The sequence below is a fragment of the Magnusiomyces paraingens genome (genome assembly GCF_902498895.1).
Source record: "Magnusiomyces paraingens strain CBS 517.90 genome assembly, contig: contig3, whole genome shotgun sequence".
In the NCBI taxonomy this organism is placed as follows: domain Eukaryota; kingdom Fungi; phylum Ascomycota; class Dipodascomycetes; order Dipodascales; family Dipodascaceae; genus Magnusiomyces; species Magnusiomyces paraingens.
The window spans coordinates 1545588-1572864 of NW_022474069.1; the positions used below are offsets into that span (position 1 = coordinate 1545588).

The 27277-nt window shown below is 43.8% G+C and overlaps 11 protein-coding genes across 11 annotated transcripts; 3 read left to right on the top strand and 8 right to left on the bottom strand.

The window, feature by feature from the left end:
* Positions 1-62: 62 nt before the first annotated feature.
* Positions 63-4071, bottom strand: SAPINGB_P003789 (uncharacterized protein; the record flags this gene model as incomplete). Its single annotated transcript, XM_031998504.1, has 3 exons — positions 63-3784; positions 3856-3958; positions 4063-4071. 3 exons carry the CDS (start codon positions 4069-4071, stop codon positions 63-65), a joined length of 3834 nt encoding a protein of 1277 aa, XP_031854395.1.
* Positions 4072-5273: 1202 nt separating this feature from the next.
* SAPINGB_P003790 (uncharacterized protein) lies at positions 5274-8813 on the bottom strand (the record flags this gene model as incomplete). Its single annotated transcript, XM_031998505.1, has 2 exons — positions 5274-8695; positions 8786-8813. The coding sequence occupies 2 exons, from the start codon at positions 8811-8813 to the stop codon at positions 5274-5276; spliced, it is 3450 nt and encodes a 1149-aa protein (XP_031854396.1).
* Positions 8814-10649: 1836 nt separating this feature from the next.
* Positions 10650-11819, top strand: SAPINGB_P003791 (uncharacterized protein; the record flags this gene model as incomplete). The annotated part of the gene is made up of 1 exon (XM_031998506.1): positions 10650-11819. One exon carries the CDS (start codon positions 10650-10652, stop codon positions 11817-11819), a length of 1170 nt encoding a protein of 389 aa, XP_031854397.1.
* A 139-nt stretch (positions 11820-11958) lies between these two features.
* On the bottom strand, positions 11959-12531 carry SAPINGB_P003792 (uncharacterized protein; the record flags this gene model as incomplete). The annotated part of the gene is made up of 1 exon (XM_031998507.1): positions 11959-12531. One exon carries the CDS (start codon positions 12529-12531, stop codon positions 11959-11961), a length of 573 nt encoding a protein of 190 aa, XP_031854398.1.
* A 487-nt stretch (positions 12532-13018) lies between these two features.
* On the top strand, positions 13019-13585 carry SAPINGB_P003793 (uncharacterized protein; the record flags this gene model as incomplete). Its single annotated transcript, XM_031998508.1, has 1 exon — positions 13019-13585. One exon carries the CDS (start codon positions 13019-13021, stop codon positions 13583-13585), a length of 567 nt encoding a protein of 188 aa, XP_031854399.1.
* Positions 13586-13616: 31 nt separating this feature from the next.
* SAPINGB_P003794 (uncharacterized protein) lies at positions 13617-14765 on the bottom strand (the record flags this gene model as incomplete). The annotated part of the gene is made up of 1 exon (XM_031998509.1): positions 13617-14765. One exon carries the CDS (start codon positions 14763-14765, stop codon positions 13617-13619), a length of 1149 nt encoding a protein of 382 aa, XP_031854400.1.
* Positions 14766-15217: 452 nt separating this feature from the next.
* SAPINGB_P003795 (uncharacterized protein) lies at positions 15218-18520 on the bottom strand (the record flags this gene model as incomplete). The annotated part of the gene is made up of 1 exon (XM_031998510.1): positions 15218-18520. One exon carries the CDS (start codon positions 18518-18520, stop codon positions 15218-15220), a length of 3303 nt encoding a protein of 1100 aa, XP_031854401.1.
* Positions 18521-18703: 183 nt separating this feature from the next.
* SAPINGB_P003796 (uncharacterized protein) lies at positions 18704-19486 on the bottom strand (the record flags this gene model as incomplete). The annotated part of the gene is made up of 1 exon (XM_031998511.1): positions 18704-19486. The coding sequence occupies one exon, from the start codon at positions 19484-19486 to the stop codon at positions 18704-18706; it is 783 nt and encodes a 260-aa protein (XP_031854402.1).
* A 238-nt stretch (positions 19487-19724) lies between these two features.
* SAPINGB_P003797 (uncharacterized protein) lies at positions 19725-21158 on the top strand (the record flags this gene model as incomplete). Its single annotated transcript, XM_031998512.1, has 1 exon — positions 19725-21158. One exon carries the CDS (start codon positions 19725-19727, stop codon positions 21156-21158), a length of 1434 nt encoding a protein of 477 aa, XP_031854403.1.
* Positions 21159-21213: 55 nt separating this feature from the next.
* On the bottom strand, positions 21214-23904 carry SAPINGB_P003798 (uncharacterized protein; the record flags this gene model as incomplete). Its single annotated transcript, XM_031998513.1, has 1 exon — positions 21214-23904. One exon carries the CDS (start codon positions 23902-23904, stop codon positions 21214-21216), a length of 2691 nt encoding a protein of 896 aa, XP_031854404.1.
* Positions 23905-24856: 952 nt separating this feature from the next.
* SAPINGB_P003799 (uncharacterized protein) lies at positions 24857-26346 on the bottom strand (the record flags this gene model as incomplete). Its single annotated transcript, XM_031998514.1, has 2 exons — positions 24857-25999; positions 26077-26346. 2 exons carry the CDS (start codon positions 26344-26346, stop codon positions 24857-24859), a joined length of 1413 nt encoding a protein of 470 aa, XP_031854405.1.
* Between the last annotated feature and the right edge of the window lie 931 nt (positions 26347-27277).

Here is a 27277-nt window from a genome sequence, read left to right on the forward strand (position 1 = left end):
ACAATTCAATAGACAATTCAATGATAATTAAAAAAAAAATCTCTCATACAACAACTTCCATTTTAACTCTTAATCAAAATCGCACGCTCTCCTGCCATCCTGCGGCGCGGTGCCCGGTTCATGTGGTCTAACCCAAGACACTCATTGTCTCCAATCTCTGCAAACAACTCCATGTCCTCATTGTATCCCGTAGACCCAGGACCATTCTCTGGCTCCGCGTCATACACATAGCGCAACACGGGTCGCACAGACGATGACGTAGACAAAGATACACTTCCATCACTCGGCGTGGTCCCTGAAGATGAGTTGGTAGTATTTGTTGTTGTAGTCGTTACTCCAGTCGAAGGAGTAACACTTCCTTCATACCCATTGAACGCATCGGTCTCTGCAATGTTGCCTGTTGTCGCGCGTGAGCCAATCGACCCAGTAGTACCAGTTCCTCCACTGCTACTTCCATTTCCAACTCCGCGGCGCACAATTGCAAACTTCACCCGCTCAAACACCTTGTCAAACATTCCCAGTGTTCGCTGAATTCGCAACCGTGTTTCACCGAGCTTTTCTCCGCGCTTCAGCACAAATGTAAAAGGAATTCCGTGGGTATTGCTCAAGTCGCGGTAAAAGTGAAACACTTCAATCAATCGATATTGTTGATGTGCTCCACCTGCTGGCGGTTGTTGCTGTTGCAGCTGCTGTTGTTGATCGTAATATGCAACCTCCTCATCACTCTGCAAACCAATACACAGTTGCTGATAACTCTGTAATGAAATTACTGGGAACTGCGGCAGAAGTAGGTCTTCAATTCTATGGCCCTGAACCAACCACACCTTGATTTGCTCGCGGTCTTCCGGCTTCAGACCATCAACCTTACCGGGAAGCTCTGCAACAACATCTCCAACTGTTGCAGTCTTGGGAAGAAGACTCTCGTGTCGCTGTTCGTGCATAATACCTTCCTTGGGCAGCCACAGAAACTTCACGAGCTTCTTAGTCTCAAACTCGTGCAAGCTCATTGTCAAAATATCGTAATATAAAATATTCGAATATGAATGGTTCTGGTGAAGAATATTATAAACAGTGGCTCCACCAGAATGCTGCTGATGACCATGCCCGTTAGGTCCTCGGCGTACAGGCGCAATAACCTGTCCTTGAAGTGTTGAAGTGAAAAATTGCAAATGCGTAGCTTCCACACCGATATTGGCTGCAACCTTAGCTGCCATTGTGTCGTAAGAGGCATTTTGGTGCAGCCACAGCGACAAGTTGGGAATGGGTTCAGCAACATGTTTTACAATGCCGTCTTTTTCTGCCTCAGGGTCCACCCGATGGCGGAAAATAACCTGCTCCCGGTGAACCAAAAAGTCATAGTACTCTACCGGTGTGCGGAACTCGTCTGCAGGAACCATAGCGTCAAGCTCTTCCTCGGTGTATTCGCGTTCAAATGTAATAATATCCGAATTGACGAGCTCTGCAGAATTAAACGTAGCCATCTCAACATCAACAGGCTCAATCATTTCGGGCTTAATTTCTTCCCACAGCCGCACACCAACCGTTTCAGGCCAACCCATAGCTCTGCGAATTACAGGCAGCAAAGTGGAAGTGGGGTCCTCTGAATACACGGGATACGACATAATGCCTCGCAACGTTTGTGTGGCAGGATCAAAGTACTTGAGGAAAAGTAGTAACCGCTCTCCACGAACGCGGTCCTTGGGCGCATACATGGCACGCGCATCACACCCAAAAGACTGAAACTGCTCCTCAGAAGGAACTTCCAAAAAGCAATTCATCTCAGATGTATTATTGCAGTGCTTATAAGCAACCTTTTCCATTGTAATGTCGTAACGGTCCATAATTGGCTCATTCAACCGGTAAGTGTGATTATCACGGTGAACCATTGACCACAATCGAATTGATCGTCGGTCCAGGTTGGGGTAAGTAGCTACCAAGTGGTCCAGAACCTCGCCAGGTGTGCTCAGCTTGCTGATGCGTAGCTTGTCTGCATGAGCCTCGGCCGGTTGTTCTTGTTGACCAAACCCAGGGCCCTCATTCTTTACTGGAAAAACTGCCAAGTCAAATGCTGAATAGTTTTTAAACTGGCGCTCAACGGTCCCCACACGCAAAGTCATGTACAAATGCTGCTCCTCCTTTTCGCGTCGGCGCTGCTGCTCTTCAAGCTCAAGTTGATGCTCGCGGTTGACAATTGTTTCAGGGAGTTTGGCGTCAAACAAAATGTCATGCAATTTGGATTTGCGAAGGTAAACAAGCATGTAAGCGCTATTGTGGCGCCAGTAGCTGGCGGGCCGGGTAGGAGAAAGTTTAGAATCTGTTGGTGGAGGATCACCGCCAAAATTATCGTCAAGAACCTCCTTCATCGTAACTCGGGTGACCTTGTCGTCATCAAACTTGTACCAAGGCCCATCAGCTGTTGGCTTGAGCAGAGCATAGTAATGGCCCACATTAAGATCACCACAATGCACAAGGACACCATGAAGCTCATAAACATACGACTCGTTGGGATCGCGCGAGTCCTCATCCAAAAATGGCGATAAATCAACCTCTGTAGGGAACTCATATCGGTCGTTAATTTTGATTGTGTCGCCACGCATGGGGTCAAACTCATAACGCTGGAGTTGAAGATGTAGCACTGGTGGGAAAGACTTAAAAACAACACCCTTTTTGGCATCTTGGAGACCATATCCAGTAGCCATGTATTGGTTTTCACCATCAAGTGTTTCCACCTGGATATAATCCTTAAAGGAATCTTCAAGGTTTTTCATACCCTTAACATTGAGTTGAATATCCCAATAGTCTTCAATGCGCGAGCTTTCAAAGTCAACATTAACACATTTGATGTAAGACTTAAACTGGCCTACAAACATACGGTTTAACGCACCCTCAACCGCAGTTCCCTTCATCTTGCCTTCAAGATTGTCCATGAGCACACGATTAAGTTCTTGGACATCATGCTGAGTAAAGGCATCTGCAGTATCCCAACCAAAGGATTTTGTAAGCTGTAGAGTACCAACGGGTGCTTCCGACGTGTTGAGTTGTGCAAAGACGCGTTGCAGGGCATAAGGAATGCCGTCGGTTTCGCTGTCTGTGGGGATTTGGAGCACAGCATCGCGGAACGAAGTTGTAAAATAAAGAGATTGAAGAAGAGAATTAAGATAGCACGTGGCGCCTTGGTTCTTGAGACCCGTAAAATTTGTTGCGCGTTTAGAATTGTAGTTGCGCATATTATGCCATAGAACGCCAGTAGGATCGTTCACAATACGAATGTAGACGGAAAAATTAACCTTGTTGTTAGAGATGATGGGGGTTTCGAGAGGCGATTGTTTGACAAAAAGACGTCTAAGTTCGTGAAACTTTGAAAAGCCCCAGTCAGATTCTTCTGATGTGAAACGGTGGTTTGCAGAATTGTATGTAAAAGACGTAGGTTCTTCAGGGTTCCACATGACAATGCCAAACTGGGCACAAACTGCCCATTCTTTAGGTGGAGTGGATGGTTTGAGCTGCTGGTTGATGGAGGATGGTGGGCCATCAGTTTCTGAAGATGAAATTGCATTTTCGTCAAAGGGCTCAGCTGCTAGGTATACAGAAACACAAGGTGTGTTATTGCCTTCAGGAAAGAGGTATAAACGCCAGGAATAGTCTCCTAAAACAAAGGTGGGGCCGTAAAGCTTTTCAGGAAGAGCGCCCCAATCCTTGATTTCCCAATGAAAAACTTGTTCCGAGTTGGTTGTAATATCTGCATCGTCAAGCTGTGGGAGAAGCTTGGCCTTGAACGCTTCTTCTATATATATAAGAAAAAAGAATGAGTTAGCAACACATCAGTTGAAAATAACGAGAAAAGTTCATGCATACCATCAATGGCTGACTCAGATGGGACTGATGGAGTTGTTCGCTCAGAGGTGTCAAACTCTCCGTCATATGCCGCAATCTCCTCAATTTGAGTGTCGTTTTGTTCCTAAAGAGGGATAGAAAGACGAAAAGTTAGTTAACAGACTAATTTAAGAGGCATTTTTATCACAAAATGGAATCTATAGTGTCTCTTCTTTAGAAATTACATACGAGATCCATGATTGTGTATATGAAAAGTTATTCTATAGATTTTTGGTGTATTTAATAACAATAAAAAAAAATCCCCGCGAAAGAGGTCTTTTTTTTTAAAAACAATGAGTGGTGGTGGTTGTAATAAAAATTTATGACTAAAGACAGAGTAAAAAAACTTCTCAGTCTGCTGCTGCTGCTGCTGCTGCGGTTTCCCTTCAGTCTTCAAGCCTCCTTTTTCTAGTAATACTTGTTTTTATTTTTTTACTATGAAGTGGGAAACTTCTTTAAACTAATTAATATATAAAAGAAAGAAACAAGAAATTAAAAAAAAAATTTAAAAAAAAAATTTAAAAAAAAAATATATAAATATGTGGTGGTCGTGTCAAAAGTTTAGTAAAAGCGGCAAGAGTGGGAAGGTTTATATGCGGGCAGGCGGTAGAGGTGCAAAAAAAAAATAAAAAATAAAAATAAATAAATAAAATAAAAGGAGGTACCTACAAAAAAAATCAGGATATATTTTACGTTGGTCAGACTGATGTTTACCACAGCAAAATGTTACAGGACTATGTCCCTGGATTATCATGGAAATGAATTAAAAAAAAAAAAAAAAACTGGGCAACAAAAAAAAAATATCAATTCATGAAATAACATCTTTTATATCTTTTTAAAATTAAAGTAAACTCTTGTTTGCTATTATCTGAATTTATTTTTCTATTTCAAATCGACATTATAAAGGGAATGCTCTTTATCTGAAATGGATCTATTAAGTTTAGTACTTGATTTGTATTCTACTAAAACCTTTCTATCGCTATCACTATGAGAAGCCATCTATTTAAAAGCCTCTGTCTTTCCCACCCCCTAAAAGCTTATAATTATGATATTCTTTTTTAATCCCGTGAGACAAAAAAAACTTTCTTTTATTTCCCACTTGGCTTTTTTAGCAATCTAAACACCAACTTTGCTCATCTAGTGTATGATACCATGAAAAAGTTAAAAAATAATCACGTGAGTTGAGACGGTTGAAAACCAGTAGGCCCTGAAAAAAAACGGTTCTTCGATATTAATTGTAGATCTAAATTAATTTAATTTTTTTAAAAAAAAAAAAACATATATTTGGAATTCATAAAAAAAACACTTTTTAAAATATATACTGTACTCTATTTCATCTCATTTTTTTTTTTTGATTTTCGTTCTCACGCTCTTCTTTTTCTTCTCTTTCCCAATGCCATTTAAAACTTGCGCAAAACTTCATAATACATCACGTTAATCTTGCGACCCCGTACAATAAAGTCTTCAACTTTCAAATCTTTAAAGTCATCAAAAGTATTTACAGGAACCACATCATCTTCAAAATCTTCTTCATCATACTCGCAATCATCGTGGTCATTTAATGGTGTCTTTTGTAAGTCAGTAGAAATTGCAATGGGTGCAAGGAAGGGGGACCTCTTGAAAAATTCAACTTGTTCAGTTTTAGGAGAAAGATCCAAAAGTTTAGAAACCCGCTGGCACATTGATTCATAGGTTGTCTGAGAATGCAACCATATCGGCAAATCCGGGTGTGATACGTCGGGTGGAACTAAATCGCCAATATCTTCTTCAACAGAAGACTTAAAAGTATTTAGCTGATCCTCTTGGTCGCTCATATCATCCTTAACAAGAATAATTCCTGTAGAAGTTGGGGTAACTGGTGTGATAGGAGCCATGGTTGTTAGCACAGGGATAGAAGACTCTGAGTGCATGGGTGTTATAGGCCCCACAGGACCGGCTGCGGCATTTCTGTGATTTTGTTCCAAAGAAATTGTAGCCGACGACGTGGAAGATGTGGAAGAAGTAGAAGTGGTGGAAGTTGACAAGGATCGGGGTCTAGGTCGTCTCTTTTGTCGGAAAATTACCAATACACGGTAATTCAAAAAGTCGTAGTACTCTTTGGCCAAAAGGTACCCCCCAGATGGAATCTGCTCAACTATTTCAGCACGTTCTGCAGCGGAATACTCACGCTCAAAAGTAATGACAACACCATTAGTGATTGATTGGGAAGCAAAAGAAAGTTCGGAAAGCCCCAGAGCTTTCCATCCAGTAGTGTTATTGCCTACCTCAACCCCAAGACGTATAGGTGTATTTGCTGGCCAATCCATGGCTTTACAAATTACAGGGAATAGCACTGCCAACCGATCCTTAGAGTAAACGACATAAGTGGAGATACCCTTGAGGCGCTGCGTCAATGGGTTGAAATACTTTAAGAAAAGCAAAATGCGAGTTCCGCGCCGCGAGTCCTGCTCCTTAAAAACGTTTTCCGCATCAAAGTGGCTTTCGGAAATGGTTGCTTCTGAAACGTACTCAAGGAAAATGTCGAGCTCCCGTGAGTCGAGATAGTTGGGATGACTTGGAACCAAGTCTTCCATTGTAACATCATAACGATCGCGAATGGGGCGACCCAATGTATAATAAACACGGGACTCTGGGTCGTTGTTGGTGCCATTTGTACTGTTATTGCTACTATTAGGGGGGAGTAATGTTTGGCCTTGCCGTCTGTGGCGAGTCACAGACCACAGCCGCACGAAGGCACGTTTCATCCCGGGGTAGATAGACATAAGAAGGTCAAGCAGATCTCCTGGAGTACTTTGCTTGCTGACGACAAGACGCTCTGCGTATGCCTCTTGCTTCTGTTCTTCTTGGCCACACTCGAGAGCCAGACCCTTGGAAGGGAATACAGCTATGCCCATGGCTGAGTTGCTGCAAAATTGCTCAAGTGTGGCTAACCGAATAACAACGCCCATATTGGTTGCAGTTGCAGTACTATCGCGCCGGCCGCGCCGCAGCTGGCGTAAGTGTCTTTGAATGCGGCGACGTTCTCGAGCAATTTCGCGCGAAGGGTCAACATAATGAGGGTTATCTGGAGTCATAGGGGAGCTATTTTCAGCGCCGACAATGTAATTGAGCATGGAAGTGCGGTAATAAACCAAAGTAGCTGCATAGCGCAGTGGGGGTTTTTCGGTGGTACCAAGGTTAGAGACGCCTGAGCCAGTACCGGTAACACCTCCACCTCCACCTAACGTTCCAGTGACAGCGCCATCTAGGGAAACGTCTAGGGTGGTACCGTCGGAAACGTGGGGGCCGGTTCCTGGACCAAAATTCCGGTCGAAAACTTCCATTCTGGTAGTGCGGGAGACGTAACGGCCATCAAACTTGAGCCATGGCCCATCTCTTCCAGTTTTAAGAACGGAAAAAAAATCACCATCTCCGGTTTCATCTTCGCCATTTCTGGTGACCACTACCCCATATAAAGTGTATTTGAAAGATTCAGAAGTGTGGAAAGGGTTGTGAAGTAGGTATGGAGTGAGGTCCATTTCCTCTGGGTAGTCATAGCGGGCGCGTGAAACCAAAACGCGCTGTAAAACACGGTCATAGAATAAACGGTTGAGGCGGATATTTAGAACTAAAGGTAATGACTGAAACTTTACTGCGCGAACAGCGTCTTGGCGGCCTAGGCCTGGGACCAAGTATTGGTTGTCACCAGTGAGGGCTTCTTCTTGAAGAAAGTTTTTAAACGATTCTGCAAGAGACGAGAAGCCCATGACGTTGAAGCTTAGTTCCCAGTAGTCGTCGACTTTGTAGTTTTCGTAGTGGGGGCTACGGATGAGGGTTTTTGTCTGTCCGGTGAAGATCCGGCGGTAGGAAGCCTCTAAATCGGAGTTTTTAAGTTCCGCCTCAAGGCTTTCAATGAGCTCAAACTGAAGCTCTTCAAATGTTAGCATTTGAGCCTTTTGAGGGGTCCAGCCCATAGCGACTGCAATTTCAGTGCATATTACTTGTGTATGGAAAGTTTCGAGGTTGGAAAAAAATGATCTAAGTAGGGTGTGTAGGGGTCGGAAGACGCCCGGCAGGGTTTTAGCGGGAACGATATCGATAATGTGAGAGCGAAAGACAGGTATTGCATAGAGGGTTTGCAAAAGAGTTGGTATTTTAGTGTTTGTTGATCCTGGGAAGATGACACCAATGTAACCGGTTTCCCTGCGAGAGTTGTAGTTGGAGAGGTTGTTCCAAAGAATTCCAGTGGGATCGTCAACAGTGCGGAGGAAAAGAGAAATGTTTATACGGGAGCGGGCACCAAGCAGCGGGCGCCAGCGCGCGTTGCGGCCTAAGAGGCGATCAGAGGTGACAAAGTTTGAGAACCCCCAGTTGGGTGAGCGGCGGGTAAGTCTGCGACGAGAGGCTTTGTAGATGCAAGATGAGGGTTCGTCTGGGTTCCACATAACGAAGCCGAACTGGATACAGATTGCCGAATCATCGTCAGAGTCATTTGGGTAGAGGAGAGATTTAGAAGATGAGGATGCAGTTGAGATTGTTCTGTGAAGTTGGAGATCGCGTTCGCGATAATATGGGGGGATTGCATCGTCATCATAAGACTCTTCTTCGCGCGAGTCCGATTTGAAGTCGGCTTCGACATAGATAGAAACGTTATTATCATTGTAGATTCCTTTTGGATAGAGCTGGATCTTCCAGGCATAACCATCTAAGTAGAAGGTAGGGCTATGTTGTTTTTCCGAAAGCTGGTTCCAGTTGTCTATTTCCCATTGAAAAACGGTTTGATCGCTGGTTGAGATTTCTGGGTCGGTAATTTTTGGCAAGAGAATTGGCTCTAAAGAGTCGACTAGAAATGGAAGAAGAAGATTGTTAAAGACAAGTTAAAAAAAAATTAAATAATATATAGGTATATATATATATATTTATATTGACATACAATCATGGGCAGATTTGATTCTATACATTGGTAATGGGGATGATAGAATGTGAAAAAGAGAATAGCAAGGATGAAGTTGGTTTGCGAGAGTTTAAAAATAGTGATGGTGTGAGTAGTAGTAATAACGAATAATACGCAGATTTAGCAGCGACACAAGACACAAGGCGATCTCAGACATGAGAAGGAAGAGTCTATTTTCAAAAAAAAAAAAAAAAAAAAATACAACCGATAAAAAAAAAGATAACTACAGCAGCAATTCTAAATAGAAGGTATCAAGAAGTCAAGATTTATTCTATTTTCTAAACTAAATAGAACCCGTCGTCGATATTTTAGGTGGTTTTGTGGGAATTCTATTAACCAAAAGGCTGGACAAGGCAAAGACGCGCGTGGACAGTTTTGTGGTTCGATAATTGTGGAAGGGTTAGGGGATGATGTTATATAAATAAAATATATATATAGAGAATTTTTTTTTTTTTTTTTTTTTTTAAATGGGTGATGTTACCTATACGTTACCGATAAAAAGCCGCAAAATAGTAAGTTACAATTTTAATTGGTTACCTGAAAGTATCTATTTTTAAATAACGTAAGCTCAAAAAGGATGGTCACGTCATCAGCTAGTTGTCATGTGGTCTAGACCAAGAGTCTAGACCATATCACGTGATTATGTACGGCATTACTTACGAACGGCTCAATAAATAATAATAATAATAAAAAAAAAGAAAAGATTGTTTCCATGGTCTTTCTTTTTTTTTTTTTTTTTTGTTGAAAAAGAAGTAAAAAAAAAAAACCTGAATGAAATATTGAATTGAAAATATATTTCAATTTTTAAAGTAAATAAATAAACTCAATTGATTGGATTCTTAAAGATTTTAAAAAAATAAAAAATAAAAAAAAAGTTCATTAATCAAACCCCGTTTAATAAAAACCCAAAAAAAAAAAAAAAAAAAAGATATGCCATGCTGGTTAAAAATTAAAGCCTTTCTTCCAAGTTTGTCTCTCAACAACCTTAAAATTGAGTCCGGACCAAACCAGGCAGGTCCTAACTTTACGCATTGCCAAATGAGCGCACTTGCATTTGTAAGACTGTGATAGTAAACACCATCATTCCAGCTTATTCATGCTCTTAAGGCACCCAGTCTTAAAGTAATGATGATGATGATGATGATGATGATGATGATGATGATGATGATGATGATGATGATGATGATGATGATGATGATGATGATGATGATGATGATGATGATGATGATGATGATGATGATGATGATGATGATGATGCTAATGATGATTCTAATAATGTTAAGTCAAATAGAATAAAAAGTCTACTCTTTGGTATAGTTATAGTCATTCATCTAGGCCTGTCTTAATCTTAATTACAAAGAACTCATCTTCAAGGTATCCAAAACGGGATTTGTACAAGCTCCGTCGACTTGCACAACAGGAATTCACCACGCTTCATCGATCGCCTGATAGCCTCGTGTAGAGCTTAGCAATCATTCAATGTTAGTAATTATAAGTTTAATAGTAATAGTAATAATAATAATAATAATAATAATAATAAATCCCCTCTTACTTTCTTTCTAAATCTGTCACTCCCCCTCATTTCTTCCATATAATAAAAAAGAAAGTAGATTGTTTGTTTGTTTGTTTATATGGATTTATATTTATAATAAAAGCGTTAATATAAATACCAGACCAAATCCCCCTCCTCTCCCCCTCCTCCTCCTCTCTTCTCTTCTCTTTTTTAACAATTACTTATATCTCAGCTTCTACTGGCCCAATTTTTTTTTCTTTTGCCAATTAGTAAACCCTCAACACAACCTTTCTTATATTAATCCAAAATAATACTAAATTTACAACAATAATGGCTTCTTCTCGCCTAGCAACTCGCGCGGCGCGCCCAGTTCTTTCAAAAACCCTTTTCTCGACCTTTGCAGCACCTAAGTCGTTTGGTGCCGCTGCAATTGCCATTGCCACTCGTCGTTACAATTCCTCAAAGACCAGCTCTTCGTCTTCGTCTTCTTCTTCTTCTTCTTCTTCAGGTCCAAAGACCCCTCCTCCTGAACCCAAGTCATCCTCCTCTCTCGGTCTAATTATCGCTACTGCGGCTGTCGCTGGTGGTGCCTACTGGGCTTACTCTTCATACAGTGCCCCCTCTTCAGAAGAACGTCTTGCAGCTTTTGCCGAACATGCAACCAAGGATGACTACCAACAAGTCTACAATGCAATTGCCAAGCGAATCCAGGATGTTGACGATGAACCCGATGAGGGCTCATTTGCCCCGGCTCTGGTGCGTCTGGCTTGGCACGCTTCGGGCACTTGGGACCGTACCTCTCATACTGGTGGTTCTGGCTTTGGCACAATGCGCTTTGAAAAGGAATCAACCACTGGAGCAAATGCTGGTCTGGATCGTGCCAAGATCTTTTTGGAACCCATTTCCAAGCAATTCCCCTGGATTTCTCACGGTGACTTGTTTACCCTGGGCGGTGTGACGGCCATTCAAGAGCTCGGTGGCCCCACCATTAAGTGGCGTGGCGGCCGCATTGACGGCGCCGAAGATAAGATTCCTCCTGATGGAAGACTGCCCGATGCCTCCAAGGGTGCAGATCATATTCGTTCGCTGTTTGAGAACCGTATGGGATTTACTGAAGGTGAAACTGTGGCATTGATTGGAGCACACGCACTTGGCCGCTGTCACACAAAGTACTCTGGCTATGACGGACCTTGGACCTTTTCCCCCACCTACTTTACCAATGACTTTTTCAAGTTGCTTGAGGATGAAAAGTGGCATGTTCGCAAGTGGGACGGACCTAAGCAGTACCAGGACGACAAGACCAAGTCACTGATGATGCTTCCTGCTGATTACAGCTTGGTCCAGGACAAGGAGTTTAAGAAGTGGGTTCACCGTTATGCCACTGATAACGACTTTTTCTTTCAAGAATTTGCCCGTGCCTTTAGCACCTTGCTGGAGCTTGGTGTCAACTTTAAGCCCAATACTCCCTACTTTGAGTTTACCCGTCTGGACGATCAGTAAATTTCAAAAGAAATAAAATAAAAAAAAAAAAAGGATTTAGCTTATAAACATATATTTTTTTACATGTATAGGGAAGAGTAATAATTACAAAGGGTATCATCATCGTCATCATCATCATTAATGTATAACTTTATTATATTTACAAAAAGGTTTCAACCTTTCTGCGGTATGCGCGACAGTCGCGCAGCCACCGCCGGTAATCCTTGAGAGATCCGATTTTCTCACCGTAATAGTCAGGGACGGGGTTTGCATAAGTTTGCTTGGAAGGATCAGGTCTGTTGCGCTGGACGTGTCTCAAGAATTGAGCATTTTTGTGTGCAAATTCAGGGAAAGACTTTCCGAGGGAAGCTTTGAACAAAAACGATCCAACGCTGGGCCCCAGCAGCGAGCCGGCGCCTGCGCACAGCAGCAGCCCCAGGGGGAGTACAATCATGGCATCAAATCCGAAAATTGGCTCAGCAGGATTGATTTCAATGTTGGCAAGTACGGCCCAGCCTGCCGTCATGCCGAAAAACCCAGTCACCACAGAGGCGGCCAGGTTAACTCGGCGTCGTTGCAGTCTCTTGGCCAGGAAATCGTTCCAGGAAAGAAACGCACCTCCAGAGCTCTGAGATGAATTGAGACGGCGGAAAATTGGCGAAGAAGAAGAAGAATTGGCGCGCAGCGCAGAAAAGAGCCCAGCGCGGGGTCCCGAAAGGCCTATTCGGAGCATTGTTTGGGGGAAAGATGTTGGTAGGGGTTGAAAAAAAAAAAAAAAAAGGGTTGTGATATGGTGGTAATGCAGGTTTTTTTTTTAAGAGTAAAAAGAGAAGGACTGAGAAGCAAACAAGGTGGAGAAAATTTTAATGGCATTGGCAGGTTGTGGTGTGTGATTGGCGAGCGAACCAGACTCTAACCGTTAAGAAATGTGTAACATATTGTTGTTGTAACAAGAATCCCGGTACAAGAACCGAATTAATCGGGTTGTCACGTGTGTCCCGAACGGCGCTATTTTTACTGTAGCCAAAAAAAAATTTTTTTTTTTTTTTAACAGAAAAAAAAAAATCTTCCAAACCAAAATATCTTTCAACAACAACAACAACGATTCACAAACATTCAAACCCATCTCTCATCCCCCTCTAACATTCATAACCAGAAGCACACAAAAAAAAAAAAAATTAAATTAAAATAAAATAAAATAAAATAAAATAAAAATAACGATGCCACGACTAGCTAAGAAAGCATCTTCAGGTCTCAAGAAAAAACCTACCACTCTCAAGGGATTGCCCTCGCGATCAGTCACCGAAATTACCCCAGGTCTTAAGGCCTCTGTACTTGCGCGCGAAGTAAATGAGTTTCTACATGCCCCTAAACTCACCAAAAAGGAAAAGCAAGCACAGGCTCAAGAGAAGCTGTTGGTTCGTGCAAAAGTGAGCGCACAGCAGGCTACAGGGAAGATTTCAAAGAAAGGTGAAAAGCAGCGGAGGCGGCGGCAGGCCCAGGCTGAGGCCTTTGGCGAACGTGTGGCCGGGCTACGTGACGCTCTGCCGGAGCTCGAAGACGTCCAGCGTGAGCTTGAGACTCGTGCAGCTAAGCGTGGGACTCGTGCTCCTACTGTCAAGACCCGTGAACGTGTGATTCAACACGACAAGCAGGTGCTTCAACACAATATTGCGACGCTAAGTACTACAGGTGATTCGCCGCTGGCACGGCTGGCCGCCATGAAACAGCAGCTGGCAAAAAACTTGGGCAAGGATGAAAAAAATAATGACAGTGTGATGGAGTAATAAAATATTTATATATATTTGTTTAATAAAACTACAGCTTATACTTTTTCTTTTCAACTTGCTCGAGAATCTTGGGGAGCTCATCAATCGATTCGCCTTCAAACGCAATGCGGTATGTGGCAGTCATGAGAGGGAATTGCTCGAGCGCATCTTGAGTCTTTAAAAACTTGTAAACCTCAACTGCTGTCAAAATACCTTGTGCAGACTGCCCATTGAGTAGCTCGCGCTCTAGATCTTGCAGTGTTTTTGTAATTGTTGGATCTTCCTTGGTAAGTTTGCCATATGCGCGGCCCACACGGTGGTTACGGCCACCGGCACACGAAGTGATGAGATCAGCAACACCTGCAGACTCCTCAGTATATGTGCGTGGATCGCCGCCTTTGAAAAAAGTCTGGCCAAATTGGACCATTTCCAGTAGGCCGCGGCGCATAATGGCAGCTTTGGCGTTTTCTCCCCATCCACGACCATCAACAAAGCCAGCTGCAATTGCAACCACGTTCTTGAGTGCACCAGCAAGACAAACGCCAGTTATATCGTCTATAACATTCACGTGAAAGTAGGGTCTGTGGAACAATTTGCGCAAGTCATCTTTGGTAACGTCTTGTGACTCGTCCTCAGGCTTCCACTCTTGCGTGCTAGGGTACCGGTATGCCACGGTAGTTTCTGAAAACTTTTCCTGGGCAATTTCAGGAGCCAGGTTAGCGCCAGAAAGTGCTCCGCAATGGATCCCCAGATGCTCAGAAATGTATGCTGGAAGCGTCGTGATTTTGTTGGCAGACACATCAAGGCCCTTAAGACATGAAATGGCTCGAGTATGGGGGTGCACATAGCCCTTGAGCTGTGCACAAACTGACCGCAGAAACTGGTGTGGAATGTTAAAGACAATGATGTTGGAGTCCCGCACAGCATCCAAAAGATTTGGCACCGCATGCAGGTTCCCAGGGAGCCGGATCCCGGGAAGATACTTGACATTTTCGTGTTCAGTGTTGATAATCTCCGTCAGCTTACGCCCATCAATTTCCTCCTCATGAACCCACATGTTGACTTTAGGCTCAAACAGGTCGGTGTAGATCTGAGTGTTTTCGCAAACAATCTTTGCCACTGTTGTTCCCCAGTTGCCAGACCCGACAACGCATACCCGGAAAGGGCGACTTGCAGCTTTTGTGATGAATGTAGACATGATATATATATATATATTTATAAATGTTTTTAATTGGAAACTTTTAAAGGGAAATAGTAATATATATATATATTTTTAAAAAAAAAAATAAAAATAAAAAAAAATAAGTAAGAAGAAGAAATTGGGAATGTCGAAAAGATTGAGTGGTTAGTTTTGTAGGTTTTTTTTTTTTTTTTTTTTTTAAAAGTAAACTTTTTTTTATATAGAAAAATGCGGCGCGGGCGCCAACAACTTTTTGTTGGGCAGCCAGCCAAAACTGAAAATACCTAATAACCTCCCCGCACGGATCCTAGTGTTCCGTAGTCACACGTGAGTTCTCTGTCATCCCCCTAATAATAACCCTCCAAATACATATAGTACCCGAGACCCGGGAGCAAGCAAGCAAGTAAGCAACAAGAAAAAAGGGGTCCCGGTTTTTTTTTTTGTCTTCTCATTGTCCCTCTTCTAAGCTCTCAACTCAACGAGTGTTTCAAAGCCAAAGCAAACGTCTCCCGTAACTTAGGCGTTTCTGTAATGAGTGGTCGCTTAGGCATCTCGCGCTGAAGTTGTAACCGCTTCAGCAACCGTTCGCGGCGCGCCCGTTCTGCTTCAACTCCAACGCTAGTGTCTACAACAACTCCATCTGTAGATCCAGATCCATGGCTCGATACTGATATTTGACTCATATCCGATCCAGTCTTGCGGTGGACCTTCCAGCTTGGCGCCCGTCTGGCTTTGGGCGACTTGCTGCGAGCTGCTGCAATAGCAGACACTTGTGCGTTGGTATCACGCAACTCAGCTGTGGCCTCCTCCTGATCAGCATTGAGAGTGTCTTCTTCGTTCAGGTCATCAAAAGCATCAAACTCATCCTGTGCAATGCCAAATGTCGAGCTGTCAAAGTCGCCTGAAGTTGGAAGAGCCTCGTTCCAGTTCAAGCCCTTACTCTCAATTGACCCAACAACGCCAGCCTGCTTAGCTAACTGTTGTGCCTGTTGGGATTGTTCTGCAATCCATGCTCGTCTAGCCTCGAGCCACTCGACAAGCGAATCCATCTCAGCTCGTACCTTTAATGGGTCCACGCCGTGCTGTGCGGCTGCCAACTCCAAAATGGCATTTAAGTCAATTCTGCTAGGCTCCTGGCCCTCAACGGTAGTACCGTAGCGCAAAAACTGCACAATGTCAGTCAGCCATTTCAAAAGACCATCGAAAAAGAGGCCCTTGTCATTGATATACATGTCATGAACAAAACGGAAAAGAGACGGCAGATGGCGGTTGCACAAAGCAATAAACTCATCCACCATCTCATTAGGACCACGTGTAAGCACAGAAGCCTCTGCTCGCTGAACAACCTTAATCAAGTCATTCATAAAGTTCTCCAAATCTGCGACAGCTTCGTACACCTTGGCGGACTTGAATACATCGATAAGAGGACTGTAAAAGATTGTAAAAAGATCACGGAGCAAACTCATGGTGGTCGTCTCATTCCATAAGTCCTGTAGCTTGTTTTTATCGCTGCGGCGCATCATGTGCTTGAGCAGTTCGCGCGTCGTAGTGTAAGAAGCAACATATTCGTCTGGGTATTTGGCCGCAGATCCAAATACACCAGGGGCATCGCTATTGTTGCGCTCAACCGCTGAATTCCAGGCCTCATACCAAGCCTCTACCAATAATGACACTTCGTCTTGAATGACGCCGCCATCGGGGTTAAGCATACGACTATGTTTGAAAATAGCCAGAATTAACTCCGAGTGGTCTTCATTGTGCGTGCTTGCACGAATCTCCCGACGCACTGAAGGCGAAGCACTCAAGTAGGCACTCAAAATGTTTTCCACTACCTCAGCATGGCGAGGATCGGCACACAAGCCCTTTCTCAAAATAGAAATTTGCTTGTCTTGAGCCTTGATATCGTCAGCCAGCACAAGGTAGAAGATGTTTTGCAGGAGTGAGCGCTTGCCAAACGGCTGAGCCAAAAACAAATCGATGACACCCTTCATGATGGCCACAGGATTGCTATAGCGCAAAATACCGCGCAAAACAGAGTATGGCATCAAGCGGTGGATCCGGGAAACTTGGGAAAAAAGTGAAGCGGAGTGATCCCCTGAAACAAACATGGAATACAAACTTGCAGAAAACTCAACGGCGGCCCATTGCAAAAATGTCTGGAAACGCGGCGAAAGCTGCTCAATATGGTCCTTTTCGCGTAACTCGGCAAAAATCCGTTGAAGACCATCCGGCTGCATCATATCATGCTTAAAGTCGGCCATGTGTGTCTCAAGCTCTCTTGCACGGGCCGTTGCCAGACGTAAGAATTCCAACTGGTCCTCTACACGCTTGGTGTCCATGGCCCGACGACGGTCAATGTCATCTTGTTCTTCTGAAGAGAGACCTCGGAGTTGGTCTCTAAATAAAAACTCCATAAAAGTCTGTGATTTTGACACGGCTGGGACAGTCAGCAAATCCCGCAAATAAGCCCGCACAGACAACCGCTGGCGCTCGCGAGGTAGCTTAATTTTGGGAGGAGCATGGGGAGTGTTATTGTTGTTAATAGAAGAAGCAATGCCAGGAACAATATTGGTTATATTGCTAAATTGAAGCTTTTTAAACTGTAAGTTTAAGTTTCCCAGCCCCTTTGAGAGGTTGTGTTGGGGTTGCTGCTGCTGCTGCTGCTGTTGAGATTCCTGCACATGATCCTGAGAATGGTCGTCGTACTCGTCCTCGTCTTCGTCCTCGTCCTCAAAATGGTTTTCCTGAGATGGAGATTTCGGTATGTTATCCTTTTCATCTGCAGCTTTTTCCTCGCCATCCAAATTCAGCGAGCTCTTATTTTTGCTTGGCAGGTTGGGTAGTTCAATTCCAACAAGCTCCTTTGCCAACCGATTTCCCAGTGAAACAAAATCACTGAAGCGGCGTGACACGTAAATCACAGGCGTGTTTTTCAGCAAGTCGGCATTGTACTTGCTGTCATCAGCCTCAGAGTGGTCGTGGTCCGGATGGGCCATACGTGCACGAATAATGAATTCAGCGTGGTCGTCCGGAACCTGAAACAGGTTGCCCAAAGCGCCGCCAAAGTTACCAAGAGGAGACTTTTTCTTATTCTTGACTATGCGTACGCCTACAACATTGACGTCAAACCCATTGATAAAGTTTGGCGCGTCCAAGAGTTCACGCGCAAGCGCAGCAGCATCAATGTTTTGGATACCAGATTTTGCCACTGCTGCGCCATTATGATGGGCATGTTTGCCTGATCCTGGAGCCATCGCAGAACGCGTTGCCGACCCGGAAATCTTAGATGTTTTTTCGTCTGGGTTAGTAGTTTGTAACCCGGATGCCATGTAGATAGAAACCAAGGTCGTCAGCTTGTTGCTAATTTTGCGACGCTTGGTAGCCTCCTCACGATCTTCTGACGATGAAAGATCTTCGGCTCCCAAAATTTCAAAAAACTTTTGCACCGTGTCACGCCAAAATTCAATCGTGGTGGGCATGCCCTTATGATCCAGGCCAGCACTAATAAATGGGAAAGTCAAAATATGATGCTGGAAAACGTGCTGCATGATAGGTACAGATGGGTCCTCAGGAAGATCAAGGGATGGGTCTGGGGGATCTAGTGGAGGACCTAATAGACCGAAAAGCCGCAAATCTGCGAGTGTGCGGAGCTCATGAGCAAGCTGGATTCGAATGAGCTCACGTTTAAGGTAATGCTCATGAATGGCTTTAAGCGGAGGCAAAGGAGGAGGTCCCGACGGCTGTTGCAGCGACGAAGGGTAGTTAGAGGTCATAATTAGGTCTGTTGTATGATATTCAAGATAGTTAGTTGTGAATGGTATGTAAGGAGGTTGGGGGATTTTTTACGGTGGGTTTGGCATTTTATTTTTTTATTTTTTTTTTTTTTTTTAAGCATGGACATCTATTATATATACAGGCAATTGTTAAAAGGAAAAAAAAAAAAAAAAAGCACTCATTCATTCCGGAACGTCCATTATAGGCAACTCGGCAAGCGTGCCGTCTGGTCGCCGCTCTACAACCCGGTCAAAGAGCGACACCGGGATCCGCCCGTTCTCATCACCTTCACTCAGCAGCACACCGTTCGCAGACTCCCAAAACTGCAGCCCCGCAGTAAGTGCAGCCGCAATGTTCACATAGATGTACACCGTTGCTGACGCGCGCATCCCACTCGTGACATGCGCGTCGCCAGCCAGTCCCGGAGCGAGGTGTATGTGCGTGCGCGCCATCCGCGACAACCCACCAGACTCCTTAATCTTCTTCCATGCTGTAGCATTGGTCCCGTGAACCGCACAGGGCGCTGAAGCCCCATGAGCCACAGGGAAATCCTCAACACGTAGCAATGGCCGCATCTCGACCTCAACACCAGTCAGTGAATGTCCTTGGTTCGCACGAATGAACCACTCGCCACGCGTCGCGTCCGTTAATCTCTCCGTGGCTTCAAGTGCAACAGGCTCTGGATCTGCATCGCTCCCGCTGGCAGAGCTACGCGCAAGCGCAAACCGTTGTTTAGAATTTTCACGCGCTACTCGTGCTATATCTGCGGCAGTAAACGCGTGAAACCGCGAGCTTTTAAACAAATCCGAAACCCGCACATACCCGTCAGGCCGCATAGGAATCCGCTCCTTTGCTGCGCCATGGCGCAGCACATACGAGAGCGCTTTAGACAGCTTTACATCTGGGGTGTCAGCGGGTCTTCGAGGTCGTTTTTGCCGGGTGTCCTTATCTCCAGTAGCAGACATTTGGATAGTTTTGTCAATGTCAATATAGAAGGCGCTTATTGCATTAAATTAGAGATGGGACCCCTAAACAGATAATTAAAAATTGGTGGTAAAGTCAAACGGCACCAAAAAATAAAAAATAAAAAAAATAAAAAATAAAAATAAAAATCCTCCTAGCGCCACTTATCACCATTTTTCTCATCCTTACAAGATCTTTCTTTCCCTCTCCAAAATATAACAACAAAAACACCTTTCAATCATGTCCAAATATCCTGCTAAAACTCACGCCCGTAATACACTCTCCTACTATCGTTCTTTGGCTGCCGCTGCCGCTGCTGCAGCTAATGCTACCGGTACTTCTTCTTCATCCGAAAAGCCTCTGTTTGCGCTGACAGCTCCCTCGCTCACGTTGTACCCCCACTGCGACCAGTCTCAACCCTTTCGCCAGGACCGCTACTTTAACTATCTCACCGGTGCTCATGATCTTCCAGCCGCCGCTGTACTTTATAACTCAGCTGCAGACAGGCTCACGTTGTATCTCCCACCCATTGATGCCGACGACGTCATGTGGAGTGGTCTGCCGTTATCTCCAACCCAGGCCCAAGAAAAGTACGATATGGATGTCGTCAAGTATCACGCAGACCTAGCTGCAGATGTGGCTTCTACCAATGTGCTCACAATTGACGACCGTAATAAGTCTGTTCTTGAGAGTCTCTTGTCATCCTCTAACGTCACTATCTCACCAACCTTTAAGGAAGCTCTCGAGGAAGCCCGTCTGCGTAAAGATGAGTTTGAACTTGCACTCATGCGCAAGGCCTCTGCCATTTCTGATGTGTCGCACCGTGCAGTAATGTCTGCTCTACCCATTGAAACAAACGAAGGCCATATCCACGCTGAATTTGTGTATCACTCGATGCGCCAGGGATCCAAGTTTCAGTCCTACGACCCCATCTGCTGCTCGGGTACTGACTGCGGTACGCTCCACTACGTACGCAACGACCAGGAAATGGCCGATAAACAGCTTGTACTAATTGACGCCGGTGCTGAGTGGCAATGCTACGCTTCGGACGTTACCAGAGTCTTCCCCATCACTGGTGAGTGGACTCCAGAGGCCCTTGCTATCTACAAGGCTGTCCTTGATATGCAGACCCAGAGCATGGAGGGTGTCAAGCCTGGTGTCAAATGGGACGACCTCCATCTACTTTCTCATCGCATTCTCATCAAGCACTTTCTTGAGCTTGGAATCTTTAAAAACACCAAGTCTCCTGAAGAAATCCTCGAGGCTCGCACCTCAGTCGGCTTTTTGCCTCATGGCCTTGGCCATTTGCTTGGAATGGATACTCACGATGTGGCCGGCCACCCCAACTATGAAGACCCAGACCCCATGTTCCGATACTTGCGTCTGCGCCGACCCCTCGAACCTGGGTTCGTTGTTACTGTGGAGCCTGGCATCTACTTTAACAAGTTTCTGCTCGAGCCATACCTTAAGGATCCCAAGCATCTCGAAATTATTAACACAGAGGTCCTGGAAAAATACTGGGCTGTTGGTGGTGTGCGTCTTGAGGATGACGTTCTCGTCACTGAAACCGGCTTTGAAAATTTTACCAAAGTCACCACCGATCCTGAAGAAGTCGCTCGTATTGTCAAAGAAGGCATTGCCAAGGGCCGCTCCCATTTCCATGTTCTTGCTTAAATTTTGTACACTCTAAATTTTTTTTTTAATTATAACATATATGCAGAATTTTTCTTCAAAGCTGGCACCTGCCTTGGTGACACTTGTAGTCAATAAACCGCAGCGCTTCTTCAATGCTTTCAAAATATTCATCGCGCGACGGTTTTGTCACCAAATCGTCAATCCCAGACAATTCAAACATGCGTCGCGTGCTCTTTTTGTTAGGCACACGAACAAAAAGCACTGGGATGTCCCGATCTACTACATAACTCGACACAATTTCCAGCAAAATTTGCATGGCCGAGGCATCACACTCAGTCATACCGTGCAGATCAAAAATCACATACCGAGTCATTTCCTCTTGTCTAATGCGCGGGAAGGACGGGTGAACACGCATCGACCCATATACTTCAAGTCGACGCAGTCTGTTACGCAAATCACCCGTATTAGCAAAAGTTAAAGGTTCAGGAATTTTGACAATAAAGCAGCCTTCAATTTCTTCCATGCGTTCTGGTGGTAAGGAATCAGCATTCTCAAACTGGTTGGTTCCAGGAATACGGCCTAGAATCTGGATGCGTGAACGTGTGGCATTGCGAATAACACGGACTAGTGAGAAGCCCACGCCAAGGGCAATACCCGTTTCAACAGACCAAAAAATGGTGCAAATCAGTGTCAAGTACATGGTAAACAAATCCTCATAACCACCAATACGCCAGTAAAACAAAATGTCATTTGGTGCCTCTTCAACAAGCGACAGGCCAATAACCGAAATAACAGCTGATAAGATGCACTTGGGCAGGTAGTAAAAATATGGCATGGCAAACATTATCGATAAAAAGGTGACAAATGCAAGAACAAAACTGGCAAGATTGGTGCGTGCGCCGGAAAGCATATTGATTTTTGACCGCCCATAACCGCCAAACGATGGCAGTGCGTTAAACACAGAACCTACTAAGTTTGTGACACCTAAAGCCACGAGCTCGCGGTTGGTGGAAACGGTACGGTTAGTAGCGGCGCCAAGGGATTTTGCCGCAATGGTTGATTCAAAAAAGCCTAGCACGGCGCAAACAAAAGACGCAGAAAAAGTATCTTTAAAAACAGGCCAAGTTGATGGGGTAATGGGGAAATGAATGTGTACGGCGCCAGGCTGTATGTCGCCCACAACGTCAAGGCCTTGCTTATCCCAGTCAAAAATGTTTGTAAGAATAATTGAGACAATGACGACAATTAAAATTTCTGGGACAAAAATAATTTTTTTAAACACGTGAGAGACTTTTGCCTTGAAAAGGCGGAATGAAATGATAATAAACATGGCCGAAAAGGCGACAAGCGTTGTAAGGGCATGTGCCTTGTGGAGGTGGGTTGCCAGGAAGACAAGTTTTTCCCATGTGGTTGAGTGGCTACCAATCTCAGACTCTAAAAGAGAACCTATTCCAAGCTCGGATGGCAGTTGGTCAATGACCATAACAAAACCCACAGCAGAGATGAAGCCGCGGAGAAGTGCACGTGAAAGAACCGATTCCAAAAAGCCAAAGCGAAGAAGACCCGCACATAGTAAAACGGCACCTGCGGAACCAGAAATGATTCCCGACACGGTGGCTGCGGTAACATTTGGAGAGGTACCGGCAGCTAAAAATGGTGAAACAGCTTGACCAACCACCAGTGATAAGGCTGCTTCCGGGCCCACCACCATGTGGGGAGTAGAACCCATGAGACCATACACCAAAGGGGGGATCACCAAGCCGTAGAGACCACATACAATAGGGACGTGTGCAAGTGATGTGGCATACGACATGGACACAGGGATTTGGAATGAGGCAATTGTAAGGCCGGCGGAAATATCGCCAATAAGATATTTTTTCTTGTACCGGGGGATCCATTCGAGAGCTGGAATATAGTATGCCCAATATGATTGCATTTTGGGTTTCAGCTTGCCACGCTTTGGGAGTAAAGGCTGGGTGTTTAGATTGTTCACCGAGACTTGGTCATCAAGAGATGAAAAAGATGGAGTGTTAGGACCCAAAACTGGAGAGGAGGGGAAGAATGCAGGCGAGTTGAAGGTGTCGCTAAAGCCAGAGATCTGGCGAATGTAAGGTGGTCGCTTAGGGGCAGTATGAGTGACAGCATTAGAATAATTATTTAGTCGTGGAGTCAAAGGAGCAACTGGGATCGATGATCCAACACCATCGTAGCCGGTATATGAATTTCCTCGTGCAGCATGTGATTGTGCCAAAACTGGGAGAGCAGATGGTCCCAGAGAAAAGTTATTGTAGCTTGTAGAAGACGGGATATCGCTATTAAGTGCATTAAGGGTTCCTGAAGCTCCACCTTGAACATGGGTGTTTACATTGGTATCCGCTGAAGAAGCAGCAGCTGTGGTATTATTATTATTATTATTGTTGTTGTTGTTGTTGTTATTGTTGTTGTTATGACTGAAGATGCCCGTAGATGCAAGAGCACCTCCAGTTCCGGTTCCAGTTCCAGAAACCATGAATAAACTTTCAACGTCTGAATCGTCGTAATGGCTATAAGAGTGCCCAAGAATATGGCTAGCAGCAGAAGGTCCTTGTGGGGTACTATTAGGATTGTTATTATTGTTATTGGACATGCTAGAGTTGCTTGCAGAATAACGGAGTCGTGTAGGTCTATGGTAGCTTGAGTTTGATGTTCTTCGAGACTTGGGCACAGGATAAGAAAGGGGATTCGGTGGTGGAAGAGACGGGCTATTAGCACGCGGGCTATCTGTCTGCCTGCGAGAAGAAGCCATTGTTAGTTGACTATCTTGAAAGAATGAAAAAAAAAAAAAAAAAAAAAAGAAGAAGAAGAAGAAGAAAAAGCGACGTGGAGATGGCTGGAAAGAAATGGTGTGAAGGGAGGCGGTAAAATATTTATGACAGTAACAGTATAATAATTATTATTAATTAACAGCACACAAAAAGAACGCTTACTTACTTTTAGGGCCACTGATAAGATGGAGATAAAAATTTATCTAATACTTTGTTACTCTAAGTAATCCAGTGGTAAGTAAATATGTTACTCAGGGTATCTTAGATAATGTATTATTTATTTATTTTTATTTTCTTCTTTTCTTTTGGTCCACATCAAGAAAAAAAAAAAAAAATGGGGATCTCCCTGTTTTTATATAAATTTTTATTTTTTTTTCTTTCTAAAAAAAAACAAAAAAAAACTTCAAGCAATCTTTTTAAGTAATTCTTTTTTTTTTTTAATCTTCAAGGCAGAATTCAAAGCCAAGACTCTTTCTAAAGGGCATAACAGTAGCAGAATCCCCACACAATCCATTGGAAAGCTTCCAGTTTCAATCTCAAAGCAAGACTCGCACGTGATGGTGAAAAAGCTGAGGTTTTTAAAGATTCGTCTTCTTTTTCTTCTTCTTTTTCTTCTTCTTCTTCTTCTTCTTCTTCTAATTTATATATTTTTTTTTGTTTCAAAGAACCCTGAAATGGAAATAATATTAAGCATAATAATAACACTCCTAAATTATCAAATCAGATAGCAAAAAAAAAAAAAAAAAAAAATACATCTATATATATATATCTCTCCACAGTTAAATTTCTTAAACCATTGCAAAATCAAGCCCAAAGTTCACGTCTTTCCAACCTTTGCTCTTGAACTTGCTACACCGGAAAAACTACCATGCGGCTCACAAATCTATTTAATCCAACAATGCCCCTCCCAATTAACAAACGTACCCAATACAATTACTTGCTCCCAATCACCTGGCGACCGTCAACCCAGACGCGAGACACATTACGATCATCACCACCAAAAAGCCATTTGGCAACTAGGTTTTCCAATCTGTTCAAATCCTCACCTCCCTCTCCAATCCGAGGCTCTTGCCATTCAAAAACATCCACAGGAGAGTTCTCAACCTCAAGATCAATCAGCTGTGCATCCCACTTCTTGCCTACCTCAAAGCTACCCAACTGATCAGCCATCTCGCACACTTGTGCTCCACCAATAGTACCCAAACATAATACCTCGGCCACGCTCAGCTTATCTGCATCACCTCTGGAGCTTTTCATGGCAACGTGGCGAGACACAAGCAATGCTTGTCGCGCAACCTCCAGCACACTGGGCGCATAACCACCGCTTAAATCAGTCCCCAGACTACACTTGACCCCAGCATCAAGGTAGCGGCGCATCGGTGCCTCACCACTAGTGATGCTCGAGTTGGAAGTCGGGCAGTGTGAAATTCCACTTCCACGCGCCTTAATGGTTGCCACTTCAGTATCACTCAGATGTACACAGTGCGCCAAAATTGTGCGTTTCCCAAGAATTCCAGCCTTGTCGTAAACATCTGTGTAGCTATCATTCTCCGGAAACAATTCTTTGACCCATGCAATCTCCTTGACATTTTCTGAGAGATGGGTCTGGCACGCCAAGTCCCGCTCATGCATCACCTGGCCCATCCACTTCATGGTTGCTGGAGTGCATGATGGAGCAAACCGAGGTGTCAAGATTGGTGCAACCCGCTCGCGCGTCGGGTCCAGCCCAGTCACGTAGTCAATAACTTCGAGATCGGCCGCCTGGGCCGCTTCCTCACTAGCGTCGCAGTAATAATCCGGAGAGTTTTGTGTCATGCACACGCGGCCTACAAAAGCGCGCTGTCCGCGCTCAAGCGCAACATCAGCTAGTGCCTTGGTTGCACCGACATGAACAGTTGCATAGTACGATGCCGTCGTTGTACCACTGCGCAAAGTTCGGTCAATCACCTTGTTGTAAACAAATTTGGCCTTATCAATGTTTGATAAAGATGACTCCAAGGGAAATGTATAAGTTTCGAGCCAGTCGAGAAGAGTTGACTTGCCAAAGATACCGCAGTTGGGGTATTGCGGTGCGTGCTAAAGAAAAAAAAAAAAGTTAGTTAGTTTACGATCCTCTTTGATCTTTTTTTTTTTCATTTCTTTCTGTAACTTACTATATGAGTGTCAAAAAATCCAGGAAAGAAAAAGGATGCTTGCTTATCAGTGTTTGAAATCACATTGACTGTATATTGGACAAGAAGAGATGCCTTATCGGCCAGAACCTGGTCTACGCTGGAAACATTGCGTTCTACGAACTCAATCGTGCCGGATTTGTCATTCACGCCAATGGCGCCTGTTACAACGTACTCGAGGTCGCTGATAGAAACCGGGTTTACAAAGGTCCCGTAGTAGATAGTGAAGGTAGGCTTAGTGTCCACCGTCATTGTGTGCTGATTGTTTGTAATGATGATTACTTTATTTCGGGTTGGCAATTAAACAAGAAATGAGAATTTAGAAATGATTAATTAAAAATGTAAAATTTAAAATCTTCCTGTAGAAAACACAAAGGCGAAAAAGAACAAAAATAAGAAAAAAGAAGAAAAAGAAGAAGAAGAAGAAGAAGAGTAGAAGAAGGAGGGCGGCAGTATCAGAGTATTTATATGATTACTAACTTATCTTCTATTCGGCGCTATGTTGCACTTTTTGAGATAAGCCTAAAAGAAAAAAAAAAAAAAGCCTTTGGACCAAAAGGCACACCAGCAGCACCACCAGCAGCACCACTAACAGCAGAATCCTCGTAGAGCTTCCTCGAAAACGGCTTTGTGCGGACTTGACGGAACATCCCGCGGCTTAACACACCTATTTTGCACGCTTCTCCGACGGCTTTGCCGGCTTGATTTGTATGTGCTCAAACCCTAATGGCTAAATTATTTTTTCTCTCTATTTGTTTAAATTTCAAAGGTTTTTTTTTTTTTTTTTTTTTTTTTTGACATTTCCCTTTGGATCTAATTTTTCCAAACAGATTTAGTCTTTAATATACAAAACACTCGGAAGTCCAGATTCAATCATCAAGTCCAAGTATTGGCTGCATTGTGATTTGTCAACAGTATATATTATTTATATCTAGAATTCAAGTTGCTTCCTTTTAGTGGCTAATGCAGCAATTTAGAAACAAAAGATACAAAAAAAAAAATTCTTATCTGTAGTACTCTTTAATTATTTAAGAAAAACCGTGGCCAAGGCTTTCAATATGACTGCATAAACAAGAATCAAACTGGGTGCATTTCTAAGGCTCACATGTAGCTCTTTTCTAAAGGCTGCTGATTAGGGCAATTTAATTAACAAGACATATTAATAAATTATGATGTAAAACAT